At 37.8% G+C, this 16687-nt stretch overlaps 1 protein-coding gene across 1 annotated transcript in view; it reads left to right on the top strand.

The window, feature by feature from the left end:
* Positions 1 to 3765: 3765 nt before the first annotated feature.
* Positions 3766 to 16687, top strand: part of tmprss13a (transmembrane serine protease 13a) — a 38724-nt gene continuing 25802 nt past the window's right edge. Inside the window, exons 1-3 of the mRNA XM_061972097.2 lie at positions 3766 to 3943; positions 15326 to 15497; positions 15574 to 15684. Coding sequence (XP_061828081.1) covers positions 3926 to 3943; positions 15326 to 15497; positions 15574 to 15684 — 301 coding nt within the window. The 5' untranslated portion in view covers positions 3766 to 3925. The remainder of the gene's footprint in view (positions 3944 to 15325; positions 15498 to 15573; positions 15685 to 16687) is intronic.

The following is a 16687-nucleotide window of genomic DNA, read 5'->3' as shown; positions in this document are numbered from 1 at the left end:
TACTTGACTTTCAGTGAATTCTATCTATAATTATATATTTATTTGATTTTTTATATATATATATATATATATATATATATATATATATATAAAATAAATACTTGAATTTCAGTGTTCATTTATTTACGCATATACACACACATAACACTCATCTACTCATTGTTGAGTTAAGGTTTGAATTGTCCATCCTTGTTCTATTCTCTGTCACTATTTTTCAAACCATGCTGAACACCCTCTCTGATGATGCATTGCTGTGTGGCACGCACAAAAGTGCTTTCATCAAATGCACTAGATGGCAGTATTGTCCTGTTTAAGAGTGTCACAACATTGCTGTTTACGGCAGACAAACTGCTTTACGGTAGACAAAAACGTGACTGCTGTTGTTGTGTGTTGTTGCCGCGCTGGGAGGACGTTAATGAAACTGCCTAACAATAAACCCACATAAGAAACCAAGAACTCGCCCTCGATCATTCTACAGTTATGACGTGACTGGGCAGGTACGCTGTTTATATTGTGAGTTAGCGGACTCAGGTCCAAGTCCGCCTGAATTTCGGGAGATTTTCGGGAGAAATTTGTCCCGGGAGGTTTTCGGGAGAGGCGCTGAATTTTGGGAGTCTCCCGGAAAATCCGGGAGGGTTGGCAAGTATGGGTTTTAGTCCCCTGCACCTTTTATAGTCCAGAACTAATGTTACGCTATTGAATGGAGACAAGTCAAAAACTAGCGGCAGGCGGAAAACGGCCCCTTGGAGAAGCTTGTCTCTTTAGACCAGTGTTTTTCAACCACTGTGCCGCGGCACAGCAGTGTGCCATGAGATACAGTCTGGTGTGCTGTGGGAGATTACGTAATTTCACCCATTTGGGTTAACCTAAAACCTTTAGTAAGAAAATAAGAAAGTAAAGAAAGAAAATATAAGGTATATCATTGACACATATTATTTCCAAGCTTTTGCGGGCCATATAAAATGACGTAGAGGAGCAGATCTGGCCCACGGGCCTTGAGTTTGAAACCTGTGCACTAGACACACCAATGAGCTTGTTTATAGATGTACAATAAAACTCCTCATAGGAAGTTACCATTTTGTTATAACTTTGTGACATGATACAAGGCACATTAATATCAAATATAAATGTGACAGATTGTAGCCAAAGGGTGATTTCCATCAGTATTTCATTGCAAAGAAACAAGCCCAAGGCTCCCACTAATTCAGCGTTATAGTCAGTTGCATTTTTCACAAGTGGTAAGCCGGTCCCTGAAAATAATGCCGACATTAAACCAGTCCGTGGTGCAAAAAAGGTTGGGGACCTCTGTTTTAGGGTGTTGAGCTTTATTACAGTACCTCTGCTTTAACACATTTCCCTTTTATTAGTACACCGGTTCTTGTTCTTGTTTCACATAGGGACTGTCACTGACAGGCAAAATTCCCCCCCAAAAGTGCAGTTCCCCTTTAAAATAACATGATGTTCACTCTGAGTACATTTTAAATCAGTTTATTTTCGGACGTGTACTTATACTTTCAGCAAATAACTTTACTTTTACTTGAGTACATTTGAGCTCTTTCCACTTCTTAAATTCTGAGAACGTGTTTTTACATTAAATGTCTTCAGCCTCAGTTTCCCCTTCAGTTTAACACCTTCTGTATTTTTCTGGCCACATGACATTTAAAAAAAAAACAAACGACTAAGTCCGCACACATGTAGAAACACTGTGAAAGTGAAAGCGAAACAGCGTAGGAGAGGCCACAACATCAGTGTCAGAGCTCTACATTAGACATTTAATTTTGCTGTATTTGTTTCATCAAAAATCATCTCTATGACAGTTTTTTTAAAGAATCTGCCGCAAAAATGTGAGTCCCTCACAAGTTAGCGTACATAACTTGTGAATAGCGCAAATAAAAAAAAAAAAAAGAAGAAGAGAGGACCTAATATAGAACTTTGAGGAACACTACTAGTTAGAGCTGGGCGATATGGACGAAAAAGTACATCTCGATATATTTTTACTTAACCCTTGTGTAATGTTCATATTGTTGTTACTCAGCCAGTGTTTGTGGGTCTGATGGACCTGTTGCATTTTGTGGTTTTTAATGCCTCACAATTAGAGATGTCCGATAATATCGGCCTGCCGATAAATGCGTTAAAATGTAATATCGGAAATTATCGGTATCGTTTTTTTTATTATCGGTATCGTTTTTTTTTGTTTTGTTTGTTTTTTTAATTAAATCAACATAAAAAAACACAAGATACACTTACAATTAGTGCACCAACCCAAAAAACCTCCCTCCCCCATTTACACTCATTCACACAAAAGGGTTGTTTCTTTCTGTTATTAATATTCTGCTTCCTACATTATATATCAATATACATCAATACAGTCTGCAAGGGATACAGTCCGTAAGCACACTTGATTGTGCGTGCTGCTGGTCCACTAATAGTACTAACCTTTAACAGTTAATTTTACTCATTTTCATTCATTACTAGTTTCTATGTAACTGTTTTTATATTGTTTTACTTTCTTTTTTATTCAAGAAAATGTTTTTAATTTATTTCTTATTTTATTAATTTTTTTTTAAAGTACCTTATCTTCACCATACCTGTTTGTCCAAATTAGGCATAATAATGTGTTAATTCCACGACTGCATATATCGGTTGATATCGGTAATTAAAGAGTTGGACAATATCGAAATATATCGGATATCGGCAAAAAGCCATTATCGGACATCCCTACTCACGATCAAACACTTTTATGTTAAAATACTGAAAAGATGTTTACCTTATCCCAATAAACATCTGTTCAGTATTTTAACATAAAAGTGTTTGATTGTGAGGCATTAAAAGCCACAAAATCCGTACATTTTGTGGCTTTTAATGCCTCACAATCAAACACTTGCCAGTCCATCAGACCCACAAACGCTGGCTGAGTAACAACAATATGAACGTTGCACGGAAAATTTCTCTGCCGGTTTCCGCATCCCACAGGGATTCTTCTTTTGTGTTTCTGCACCTGCGGTTCCCACACAAGGTTGCAACATTGTTTGTCAACACTGTCTGCTCTCATTTTCTCGCACAATTGACCCTCTGATGTTCTGTGTACCTACACTCTGTCCTCCTCCTGTCTAGGCCTGCTGTGTTGTGTGTGTGTGTGTGTGTGTGTGTGTGTGTGTGGTACACAGAACATCAATTTCCACACTTCTATTAGCCCCGGGTCCAGTGGACCCGGATATCTTATATGTAATAGAAAAGGTGTGTATGGTGTGTGGTCATTAAATATGTATTCTGATATATGTTCTTCACAGAAAATGAGCCAAAGTCAGTGAGTCTCAGTTTGAAACATTTATTAATTGTATCATTTTTCTTCTAATAAAAAATTAAAACGGGTCCCACAGACTCGAACAGCACACAGCCTCCTCACTGTCACAGTTATGCTGCGCCCTTCTGGGTGGAATTTATACCACTCGCAATGGCTGTAAAACTAGGAAACACCCATTAACCTGAATGTCTGTTTATTTTCCTATAGCTTATCTTAAATATGTGTCATCTAATAATTACCTCATGCTGATATAACTTAAGAATAATTTAAGACCGGAGGTCTTGTCCTTAAGCTGGTGTGGTTTGAAGAACACAATAGCGCTTTGCAGAGCTCAACCAGCTTTGGCGGTCTTGGTTGCAATGAAACCAGTCCGACAGGTGTGTAAATTGGCCCACGGGGGCACGCCCGCCTCTCTGGGCTTAGAGAACGATCGATGCAGTCGAGGGAGGTCTTTAGGTAGTTTGTGAATCCGGTCTGACTTCTGACAATGACAGCAATGGAAAAAAGTGAAGCAATCGGTTCCCATTAGTATGTTAATGGGTTTTGGACTGTAAGAGAACAGGCTCCGCCCACATAATCTCACCTCCGATCTCCACACTCTGCGGTGTTACAATTATTCCGATGGCAAAGATTGACCCGGTAAGTTCTTTGTTTGTTTTGTTCCCTAATGGTTTCTTCTTCCTTCTTCTCTTTGTTCCCTTGGATTACTCCTTCTTTATTCCAAATATTGAAGAGTTTTGAGCGACATATAATCACAATGTTTAAACAAGGAGAGTGAGATGATACATTTTCCCCGGATGATGAACTATACATACACTAGTAAATATAACATCCAGTATTTGAAAATGTTACACTGGTACTATTGTTTATTACTTGTGTTGTTTATATAAAATAACATAAACCATGGAACTATTTATTAGTGAGGTGATACTGGTCATGATCTTATTAGTTGTTTACAATATATTTACCAATAACATTACATGAGTACACTCAATTCAGTATGTCAGGAAATGAGTACACTGTTAAAAATAAATGTGTTGAATTTTACAGTAAAAAACGGAATTTTACTGTAAAATTTACAGCGCTTTTTACCGTGAATTAGAAAAAGCTACCATTATTATTTTTACAGTAAGATTCTGCTATTGGTTTTTACAGTGCGTCACTGTAAATTGAAAAAACAGTACCACTTTAATTTTGACTGTAAAATTCTGGGGACTGAGCCGAGCTGCCAGGTTGTTGTTTTTTACCGTCTTATCTATGATCGTCGTTTTTACAGTGCGTTGCTGTAAATTGAAAAACAGCACCATTTGTTTTCTAAAGTGAAATTCTGGAGATAAATCTGCCTTTTTTTTTACCGTTTAATCTACGATTGTTGTTTTTGCTGTAGTTACTGTAAATGGCAGAGCTGCCAGTTTTTTTACTATCGAATCTCAGGTCGTTCTTTTTACAGAACCGTTGTTATTTTTACGATGAAATTTCGGTGGGCGGCCAGTTTTTTTTTTTTTTTACTGTAAAATCTATGGTCATTGTGCATTACTCTAGATATAAAAACAGTACCATTGTTGTTTTCATGTTAAATTCTGGTGACTGAGCTGCATGAATTTACTATAAAATCTACAGTTAATTTTTTTTTTACAGTTCATTACTGTAAATTGAAAAAGGGTACATTGGGTATTTTTATTGTAAAATACTGGCAAAGGGGCTGCTTGTGTTTTACCTTAAAGTCTACAGCCATTGTTTCTACAGTGCATCACTGTAAATTGAGTAAATGTATCTTTGTTCATTTAAAATACTGACCACTGGGCTTCCAGTTTTTGTTTAATGTAACATTTACTGTCATTGTTTTTACATTGCATTAAAGTACAGCAGCACTTGTATTTTGACTTTAAAATTCTGGCAATTGAGCTGCCAGCTTTTTACCATAAAATCTATGGTTATTGTTTTTCCAGTGCATTACTGTGAATTGAAAAATGGAGCCATTGTTAATCTTTACGGTAAAATGTTATTTTATACCGCTAAATCTGACCCTTTTCTTTTTACAGGCAGACCTTTTTTAATCAGACCCCTTCTCCGCGTCACAGCAATTACGTAACACTTGCTCGTAATTTTTTGTAATTTTTTTTTGCTGTTGTGTCTTTGTATGTGAATGCTTTTTTTTGATTGATTGAAACTTTTATTAGTAGATTGCACAGTTCCGTACAATTGACCACTAAATGGTAACACCCGAATACGTTTTTCAACTTGTTTAAGTTGGGGTCCACGTTAATCAATTCATGCTAATACACACAGTATGTATAGGGGGGTTCCTATGTCTTTTAGAACATTTTAATTAATATCTACACTATGAAAAAGTTACAAATTCCTCACTGAAGTCCTGGTAATTGTCTCGTGAATTATATAAAATAAGATAACATGTGGTACAGATCATAGAAATACTATGGAGAACAAAATGTATTTATTTATGATTATAATTTAATTAGCTGTGATGATCATTCTCAGCTAACTCCCACGAGGCTGTGAAATTAGATATGCGATTTATTTTATGTACTGTACCCCTTCTAAATGATGTGAAAACCCATAGAATTGACATTTGACAGTAATTGTCCTTGACAATAGGATCATGCAAAACGATCCGCGTACAAAATAGCTGGGAAATATGATAAACCGGCCATTTTTACCTCAATTATTGTTGTCTGCAGGCGTGTAGCGAAACCTGACCAACTGTCCGTGGAACCTTTTGTTAAAAGGATTAATACTTTCTAACTTCCCCTTATTGTCTACATTTTTTATGTGTGGAAACGTATGATCACAAACTCAAACGTTCTTTTACTTTGTACTGCAGTAGCGTTCTACTATTGAATGATTGTTTTTAAAGCGCTATAAAGTACTCATCCCGAAAATCTGGTTTCTGTCAGGAGTCAATCTGCAAAGTCACGATGCAGCAACAAAACACGTTTAGTCGCATGTCATTCTGCTTCCGGGTGCACTTGCACCTTCAGTTTCAGCCCTCAAAACTAAGTGAAACAACTGTGACCGTATGTTCAACAATGAACAAAGACATTTTTAAGTTATTTGGGTTGACAGTTACAAGAGATTAAAAGGACTAAAATAGAGATATCAAATCACATCAAACTTTATTTATATAGCATTTTTCATACACAAGCTAGTGGCAAACACAAAGTGCTGTACAAAAAAAAGAAGGAGAAAAAAACACACACACACTATTGACAATAACAAAATATAACATGGCATGGCACCGAGAATTTGAGGAAAAACGTCAGTTTTGCGGCGTCCACACTGGAGCATAACTGAAATTAACGCCATCAAAAAAATTGTCTAAACATACGACAAAATATACGTAAAAATAAGATATAATATAAGTTAATAGAAATTATTCAGAGAATAATAGTAGCAATATTAATAATTAAGGTAAAAAACAACACAATAAATAATACAAAAAAAACCGTAAGAGCCAATGCAGCAACTTTAAAACTGGTGTAATGTGCTCCCGCCCTCTGGTCCTTGTCAGCATGTGTGCAGTTGAGTTTTGTAATAATTGTACATTTCTGGTTTTATTTTTGGAAGGCCATAGAGCGAGGCATTACAATAGTCTAAACGACAGGAAATAAAAGCATGCATTAGCACCTGCGTGTTGGCCCGAGAGAGAAAACGGGCGCTCTCTGGCTGTGTTATTAAAATTATAAAAACCTAATTGTGCAATGTTTTTAATATGTGGGATGAAAGCCAGCTCCGAGTCAAAAATTACGACCAGATTTTTTATAGATTGCGTCGGTTTAAAATCTTGTAATTTTGGTAAACGTTTCTCCCTCTGGTCTTCAGGGCCTATAACTAAAACCTCCGTTTTGTCCTGGTTGAGCTGTACCAAATTTACTGCCATCCATGACTTGATGTCTACAATGCTGTTAAAAAGGGTATCTATTGGTCCTTTGTCCGTGTCTCCTAATGACGTCCTTGAGAGGCAGCATATAAAGATAAAAAAGAATGGGACCTAAAATTGAGCTTTGAGGAACCCCACATTTTATCTCATGGGTTCCTGAGGAACATGCATCCATACTTACATAAAAACATCTGTCTGTGAGATTAGAGCGGAGCCAGTTAAAAACTGTACCAAAGAGGCCTACCAGGTGTCGAAATCTATTAAATGAATTGTAATGGTCTGTCAAAAGCAGCGCTTAGATCCAGCACAACCAACACTGAGATTTTTATTATCTAAATTCCACCTGATGTCATTAACAATCTTTAAAAGTGCTTTCCCAGTAATGTGGTTCATCCTAAAACCAGACTGATGTCTTTCAAAAATGGTTTGAAACCAGTTGAACTAACATTTTACTTAAGGACTGTGAGTTGGACACAGCTCAATAGTTATTAAAACGTTTGAGTCCAAACTGCTCTTCTTCAGAAGGGGCCTCACTACCGCTGCTTTAAAGGCGGCAGGGAAAACCCCAACTGAAGAGAGCAGTTCGTAATAGCTAAAAGCTGTTCCTCAAAGAATCCATACAATGATTTACAAAAAGTAATGGAGGAATTAGACCTAGAAAACAGGATGTTGGGTGTACTTGGGAGATAACTCGACCAAGTGTTCTTGCATCAACCAGGAACAAAACTCTCCAGTGTTTCCTGATCAGGTGTGTCAGCAAATAAAAGTTGCTGTGTTTGGAGACCAGATCTAATGTCTTTGATCTTGGTTCTGAAGTGGTCTGCAAAGTTCTTGCAAGGGGTGTCTGACGATGTTTTAAAAGGTTTATTAAAATGTTTACTTGTTAAAATAGCCAAATTAGAGATTTTATGCTTTTATGGTCTGTGATGAGTTGTGAGTAATGGTCAATTCTAGCCTGTTTGACTGAGCTATTGTAGGTTTTGGGTTGTTGACGTAAAATCTGATAACGTATAGTTAATTTACATTTCCTCCATTTACTTTCTGCACTCTTGCAATTTATTTTCAATTGACGAGTTTCCTCGTTGTTTCTCCACGGAGGTGTAGGTTTTGTTTTGATTGTTTTTGCTACAAGTGGAGCTACTGAGTCGAGAGTAGATTTTAGTTTAGTGTTTAAATGAGCGTTCTGTAAAATCTCAATAAATTAGTGTTTCCTCACTGTTCTCGCCGGGGCTCCCTGCTGGTTTAGACTTAGACTTAGACTTAAACTTCCTTTATTGTCATCAAAATTTGAACTTTACAGTACAGATAAGAACAAAATGTTGTTGCATTAGCTCGTGGTAGTGCAGTATAAAAGAGCAATAAGGTGCAGAGTTTTGCATTTACAAAAGAAGGTGCAGATATAAATAAATAGATTACTGTACAGATAAATATAGTGCACTTTTGCGTATGCATCCACGTTTACGGATGTGTGTTATATTGTCTTTATAGTCCAGTGAGTAAATCCGCTTTTGGGGGGAATTGAGGGGATTATTATGATGCGTTCAAGAGTCTTATGGCCTGGCTGTTACAGAACCTGGAGGTTCTGCTACGGAGGCTGCGGAACCTCTTTCAAGAGTCCAGCAGTGAAAACAGTCCTTGGTGGGGGTGAGAGGAGTCTCTACTGATTTTCTGAGCCCTGGTCAGGCAGCGGCTTTTTGCAATTTCACGGATAGGAGAAGAGGATTCTTGATGATGGTTGAGACTGATGTTATATTAATAAACACACAATAGTGGTGAGACACAGCCAGGTCAACAACAGAGGACACGCCAATGGACAGGCCATGGCTTATGACCAGGTCCAGGGAATGTCCCCTGTTGTGAGTCGCCTGTGACATTCTGCTTAAAATCAAATCAATGTAAAACGCTTAAAAGCTCTCTGGATCGACATGTAAATTCAAATCACCAGTTATTAAAATCCTGCTATAGGAGGCATGGGTTATTGATGAAAGTTTAGAAAATTCACTGATAAGAGCTATAGTGTCAGGGGAGTCTATAAACACACAGAAAATGGGAGGGCTGCTTAAAACAAAGGCATGTTGCTCAAATAATGTTTGTTGTTAAAAGACACTCCACTTGTTCAGTTAGTTATTTAAAAATATTTTTTTAAGGTTTTAATGTTTTTTGTTTTTATTTCACTATTTAAAAAAATACCAGAACATGTATACTTTGAATGGCATTCATGTTCTAAGTTTGTAACTATTAATATTATTTTTCTTAGCAATATATTTCACAATACATTTTTTTTCCACTGTTGCCACAGAGTGTCTAATGGGTGTCAAAATCAGTCGCACGGGGGTCCAAAATTCAAAGCATACCATGGCAAACTGGGTTAATTGACTCCATACCCCGCGTTCACATGCGTGAGTGTGTTGTGTGTCACGAACAAGTACCTAAAAACATTCATGTTGTTTCCTGGACTTCATGTCTAGGAAACAACATGAAGTCAACGTGCAAAGTGTGCAGATTTAAAAGATATATAGGTGTCATGTGCTAGTCATCATGTCGTTGCTGTCTTTTCCTGTCTTGGACAAAATGTGCATGACAGCCGGTAAATGTGTCTTTACAGTATGTGTGCCTATTTTTTTTAATCATTTTTAACACTTGATGAATATGTGCATTAAAAAAAATGCCTTCATTTTTGTTCGTTCCTGATTGAAGAATTGAATGAAGTTCCTAAATGCGAAATTGTTAAAACACTCCCACTTAGTTTTTCAATGACATCAAGTCCCTTTAAATAATTTTTCAGAGCCGTGCCTTCACAATAATATGTCAAACAACAACAAAAAAAAGTTTTTCTTTTAAGACTTGCTTTGATCAGGCAGCGTTCGGCGTACACCTGTTAAGCACAACTAACCACTTTATCTAAATAGGGAAACGTCCAATCTCTCCCCGGAGATATTCAAACTTCTGTCCAGGCAGTGGTTTGGTAAAAAATATCCGCTCTCATGTCATTTGTTGGACAATATTGCAGTTCCATTTGTCCATTCTGCACACATTCACGGATGTAGTGATAGTGAATGTCTATGTGTTTGGTCCAGGAGTGGTTCACAGGATTCTTCGCGATTGCGATGGCTCCTTGGTTGTCTTCCAGAATCACTGTGGACATGGTTTTCACTCCAAGATCACTCTGTAATCTTTTCAGCCAGATTCCTTCTTGAGCGGCTTGACTGAGTGCGATGTACTCCGTCTTGCGTTAGTATCTGCGGCTAGCGTCTCCGTCTCCATTAGCATGCCCCATAGTCCTTTAGCCTTTAGCAAGTGTTCCATCTGAAACTTCCATGTTGCCCAGTTCTCTGGTCGCTCTGTCTGTCAATAAACAGCTTATCATCCATTGTGAGTTCCCACAATATCGTTTATCTTCACACAAAGTCCGTGCACAACAGCTTTGTAGCGACGATCTGCATGGTCTCATAACCTGTTCTTTTGCAGTAGTTTTTCCAATAGATGGCACTGTTGTACTGTTGATTCATTTCATTCCACTTTGTATGTGCACTTGCTATATTACCTGTGTGTGCATGCCAGTCAATAAAAACTCTGCCAAATAACAGAAACGGCATTATAGGAGATACTATGAGAGAAAGCCGCATAGTGTGCACACTGAGATGAGAGGCCTTATACCACCAAAAATACAGGAACTTTTAAATTCCTAGAATCTTTAGTTTCAGTTTCCTGTTGAAGTGTGCAATTTGTGGTTCCACCGCATTCCACAGTTTAGGGTAGTTTCCACAAATCAGTCTGATGAGGTATGGCGAAGTGGTTCAGTATCTTTCTACATTCATACCATGTAAATAAACAGACACAATTAAGTTAAATATGTTTTTACTTAAGTGTAAGTAAATTAAATACAAAGCAATTTGATCTATAAACTTGGGGCGGTATTGCTCGGTTGGTAGAGTGGCCGTGCCAGCGACTTGAGGGTTTCAGGTTCGATCCCCGCTTCCGCCATCCTCGTCTCTGCCGTTGTGTCCTTGGGCAAGACACTTTACCCACCTGCTCCCAGTGCCACCCACACTGGTTTAAATGTAACTTATATATTGGGTTTCACTATGTAAAAGTCCTTTGAGTCACTATGTAAAAGTCCTTTGAGTCACTATGTAAAAGCGCTATAAATATAATTCACTTCACTAAGTGTACCAAATTGTTCATAAAAAGTCAGGCTTGTGTCCACAGTGTGTAACAGTGACAAAGTCGTCCCCTCAGTAAATGATGAATTCAGGCGAGTCCTTATGGTCCATTTTACCTGTAAATAACAATTTATAAAGAATACATTTCAATGTTTGTCTCTCTGCGACAACACGGACACATCGGATTTAGCGTTAGCTTGTTAGCAGTAGCATTGGGTTAACTCATGGGTGTCAAACTCTGGCCCGTGGGCCAAATTTGGCCCGCCGTGTAATTTCACTTGGCCCTTGAGGCGATATCAAATTAACACTGGAGCTGGCCCGCCGATTATATATAGCGGCGGTGCCGCGGTAACACCTCATTCACCACTAATACTCATACTTGCCAACCCTCCAGGGAGACTACCAATTTCACTGCCCCTCCCAATAATAGTCACGTCTGCTTTTCATCCAGTCCAACGAGTGCTGGCCCAGCCCCATGATATGTGCGGCTTCTGCATACACACGCACGTGAATGCAACGCATACTTAATCAACAGCGATACAGGTTACACTGAGGGTGCCCGTATAAACAACTTTTACACTGTTAGAAATATACACCACACTGTGAATCCACACCAAACAAAAATGACAAACACATTTTGGAAGAACATCCGCACAGTAACACAACATAAACACAAAAGAACAAATACCCAGGGGGGGGGGTTAGTGCTGCAAAGGGTTCTGGGTATTTGTTCTGTTGTGTTTATGTTGTGTTACGGTGCGGATGTTCTCCTGAAATGTGTTTGTCATTCTTGTTTGGTGTGGGTTCACACAGTGTGGCGCATATTTCTAACAGTGTAAAAGTTGTTTATATGGGCACCCTCAGTGTAACCTGTATCCCTGTTGATTAAGTATGCTTGCATTCACATGTTTGTGCATACAGACGGCGCACATATTTTGTGATTGGACCGGCATGTTTTTAGAATGGATGAAAGGCAGACGTGACGACAGCTTGTAGTCGACGTTAAAGGTAGTGCCTTTAAGACACGCCCCCAAGACTGTGGTCCCGGCGGACTATATAATGACTGATGAACACCTTCGTTCGATAATGAAGGTTGCCTCAGCTCAAAGCCTGAGCCCCGACATTATTGAACTAGCATCCAAAAAAAGATGGCAGGTATCTGGCTTGGGCATATCAGATTAGATCAGTGTGTTGCAAACTGAGCAGTTTAAAGTCCTGAATGGTTGGTTTATTCATTGTGATTTTATTTTCAAATGTATTAGCTTGTGGAAAAAGTTAATGTTGATATTTACCTCAGAAGGCTGCAAATAGAAAAGAGGCATTCAATGTTTTATTTAAATTGCATTTGATATGCCATTGATATTTTTTAATTATTATTATTATTATTTGAAACTGGATTTTGCATGTCACTATAAAGTTATATAAGCCTTGCTTGTTCAATACTAAATGCAAAACTTGTTTGGGTCCCTATTAAAAGGTTAATTTGTTCAACCTTGGCCTGCGGCTTTGTTCAGTTTTCAATTTTGGCCCACTCTGTATTTCAGTTTGACACCCCTGGGTTAACTCCAGTTGAGACTAATAACACAAATGGAGTGTCACTGACTATTTTTACAACACGTAATGAAGTAAATAGTGAATACTTGATGTCAATAAACTTTGTCTAAGTCAGGGGTCGGTAACCCAAAATGTTGGAAGAGCCATATAGGACCAAAAATACAAAAAATAAATCTGTCAGGAGCCGCAAAAAATGAAAAGCCGTATATAAGTCTTATAATAAAGACAACGTAAGTGTCTATATTAGCTGTATTAGCCTACAATCAAAATGACTTTAAAAGTTTTATATACGTTTTATAATGAAGACAACACATGATGTAAGTGTCTATATTAGCTACATTAGCCTACTATCAAAATGACTATGTGTCGCAGGCTGAAGCAAATCTTCGTTGACAGAAATGTTGAAATGTAATATTTATTTTACACATTTTTACAACATTAGAAACCATTAGTAAATCAGGGGCTACTCAAAAGGTGAGATAACTCCTGGAAATAGCTGGTATTTAATAGCCAAAGGTATAGATGTGTGTGTCCAAGTTTAAGGAAACAGAAGGATGTCTTCTTTTAGTAGATTTATTACAATCTTTGGCAAGCTAAGTAATGTTTGCTGTGGTCTGGAACAACATGGCACACAAACAACTATCAGAAATGCAGCCAATATTACATACAGATAATGTGTCATGAGACATGCAAATATAAATTAAATACACAGAGGACATAAATAAATGAAATAAAATGAGTTCAAATATACCTACAAATGAGGCATAATGATGCAATATGTCCATACAGCTGGGCTAAATAGCATGTTAGCATTGATTAGCTTGCAGTCATGCACTGACCAAATATGCCTGATTAGCACTCCAACAAGTCAATAACATCAACAAAGTGCACCTTTGTGCATTCACGCACAGCATAAAACATTTGGTGGACAACATCAGACAGAGAAGGAGTGGAAGATTTTACATGTAAACAAACTGTTGCGTCACAGTCCACACTATGGTGAGTTCAAGGACCGCCGAAATTAGTAGGACAAAACAATGTTCACCAAATACTCTCATCAGTGAAGTCTACAATTAGTTATTTGGTTTTGCTAGTGTTAAGAACCAAGTTATTGTTAGCACACCATGAAGCCAGCTGTTGGACCTCTGCATTGTATGCTGTCTCATCATTGTTCCTGATGAGCCCAAGTACCGTGGGGTCGTCGGCATATTTGACAGTGAGATTGGATGTTGAAGAGGCTATGCAGTCATGTGTGAAGAGTCAACCAATGAGTTGACTGATGAATATTATCTCATAAATTATTCAGAAAATATAAACAACGACAAACAAAGAATAAATACCATTACCCGCAACATGTAATTGTAAAAAAAAACAGCAAAAACTTTATGATTTCTACAATTTCAGAATGTGCTTGTTCTATTTTTAAACAAAGAAAACAATCTGAAGTTATCTTTATTTTTAAGTGATCGTGCTGTGATATGACCAGTCCGGCCCACTTGGGGGTAGATTTTTCTCCATGTGGCCCCCGATCTAAAATGAGTTTGACACCCCTGCATTAATGGTTTTGACTCGGATGACTTGAATGTTGTTGTTTTTTTACGCCGGATGCGCTTTTAAATGCTCTGCCTTAAAGAGCAGACCATTGTACATTACACCATGAGGGACATTTTAAAGTTAAGTTAGAGTACCAATGATTGTCACACACACACACTCGGTGTGGTGAAATTTGTCCTCTGCATTTGACCCATCCCCTTGTTCACCCCCTGGAAGGTGAGGGGAGCAGTGAGCAGCAGGGGTGGCCGTGCCCGGGAATCATTTTTGGTGATTTAACCCCCAATTCCAACCCTTGATGCTGAGTGCCAAGCAGGGAGGTAATGGGTCCCATTTTTATAGTCTTTGGTATGACTCGGCCGAGGTTTGAACTCACAACCTACAGATCTCAGGGCAAACACTCTAACCACTAGGCCACTGATTAGAATACAGGAATCATACAGTTCAATTCAAATTAAAAATATTAGATTTTTTTTTTCTTACATTATCATTCTTTCTTTTCTTCACTGTTTGACTAGTTGCATTACCTTTTAGTGAGTCACCACCAAAAAGGCTTCCTTGTCCTGCCATTGTTAAAGCTTAATTCCAATACTTGCACCTCGACAGCTTTGACGTCAAACGTGTCCTGAAAATGAGGAAACAATTTTCTTTAAAGTACTTACCTGGGTGTGGCCTGTGGGCTTGATGTTTGTCTTGCATAAAAGACAATGTGGCTTAATAATTGTTTCTTTTATGCATATTGATTGCAAAATTGCTGATGGTGATGTGTAATAGTTCTGCCAGTAACAAACCACATTGGGTTTTTAGGAAACAGCTACTGTACCACAAAATAATCATATGTTTTTATTTCTGCAGAACGAGTCCCCTCCTCCTTACTACTCAATCGCTGTGCATGCCCAGCCCCCCCTCAAGTCCTATGAAGAGGTGGTGTATGGCGTGGGGCCGGGCCACACCGTCGCCAACCAGCATTATGTCCCCCAGTATGCGCCGCCTGTGGCAGCTACCCAAGTAGCGCAGCTGAACACGCGTGAGTCTCCTTTATTTTCATATGCTAATCTTCAGGCAAATCAAAAAACAGGTCCGATTTTTGTTTCCATGTGTAGCCCACAGAAGCAGGAGGAGGGGATGCTGTAAAAGTAACGCCCAGTGTTACGGAGGGTCAGCCGGGTCTTTTCTGTTGTTAGCCTTGCTGGCTGTGGCTATCTGGGTTGCAGGTGTGTATTTACCCAGATAACCATTTGCTCTTCTTTCCAGAGCCTATAAATCAGGGGTGTCAAACTAATTTTCCCAAGTGGGCCGGACTGGTAAAATCATGGCACGATAACTTAAAAGTGAAGACTTCAGATTGTTTTCTTTGTTTAAAAATAGAACAAGCACATTCTGAAAATGTTCAAATCATAATGTTTTTTTATTTTGTTTTTTTTTACACTTACATGTTGCAGTTAATAGTAATCTAACTTTATTTGTTGTTATTTATACTTTCTGAATAAATTATGTGATAATGTTCATCAGTAAACTCATTGGTGTTCATTTTCAATCTATCAAGATAAAAAAATGATATTCAAAACTAGAGATGTCCGATAATGTTTTTTTTGCCGATATCCGATATTCTGATATTGTCCAACTCTTAATTACCGATTCCGATATCAACCGATACCGATATATACAGTCGTGGAATTAACACATTATTATGCCTAATTTTGTTGTGATGCCCCGCTGGATGCATTAAACAATGTAACAAGGTTTTCCAAAATAAATCAACTCAAGTTATGGGAAAAAATGCCAACATGGCACTGCCATATTTATTATTGAAGTCACAAAGTGCATTATTTTTTTTAACATGCCTCAAAACAGCAGCTTGGAATTTGGGACATGCGGAGGTTGAGGTGGGCGGGGTTGATCATATACATATGATGAGGGATGAAAACAGCCTCTCTGTTTTTTCCTGACCTTATATATATATATATATATATATATATATATATATATGTATGTATGTATGTATGTATGTATGTATGTGTGTGTGTGTGTGTGTGTGTGTGTGTGTGTGTGTATATATATATATATACAATATATATATATATATATATATATATATATATGTATAAACCTGCGAAACCTGCTTGAAGGGTTGATATAGCCTCTGTGTGTATATATATATATATATATGTATGTATGTATGCATATATATATATATATATATATATATATATATAT

Source organism: Nerophis lumbriciformis, linkage group LG17 (assembly GCF_033978685.3).
Source record: "Nerophis lumbriciformis linkage group LG17, RoL_Nlum_v2.1, whole genome shotgun sequence".
Lineage (NCBI taxonomy): Eukaryota > Metazoa > Chordata > Actinopteri > Syngnathiformes > Syngnathidae > Nerophis > Nerophis lumbriciformis.
Note: the sequence above shows the minus strand (reverse complement) of the source record. Positions and strands in the feature narration are given on the sequence as shown.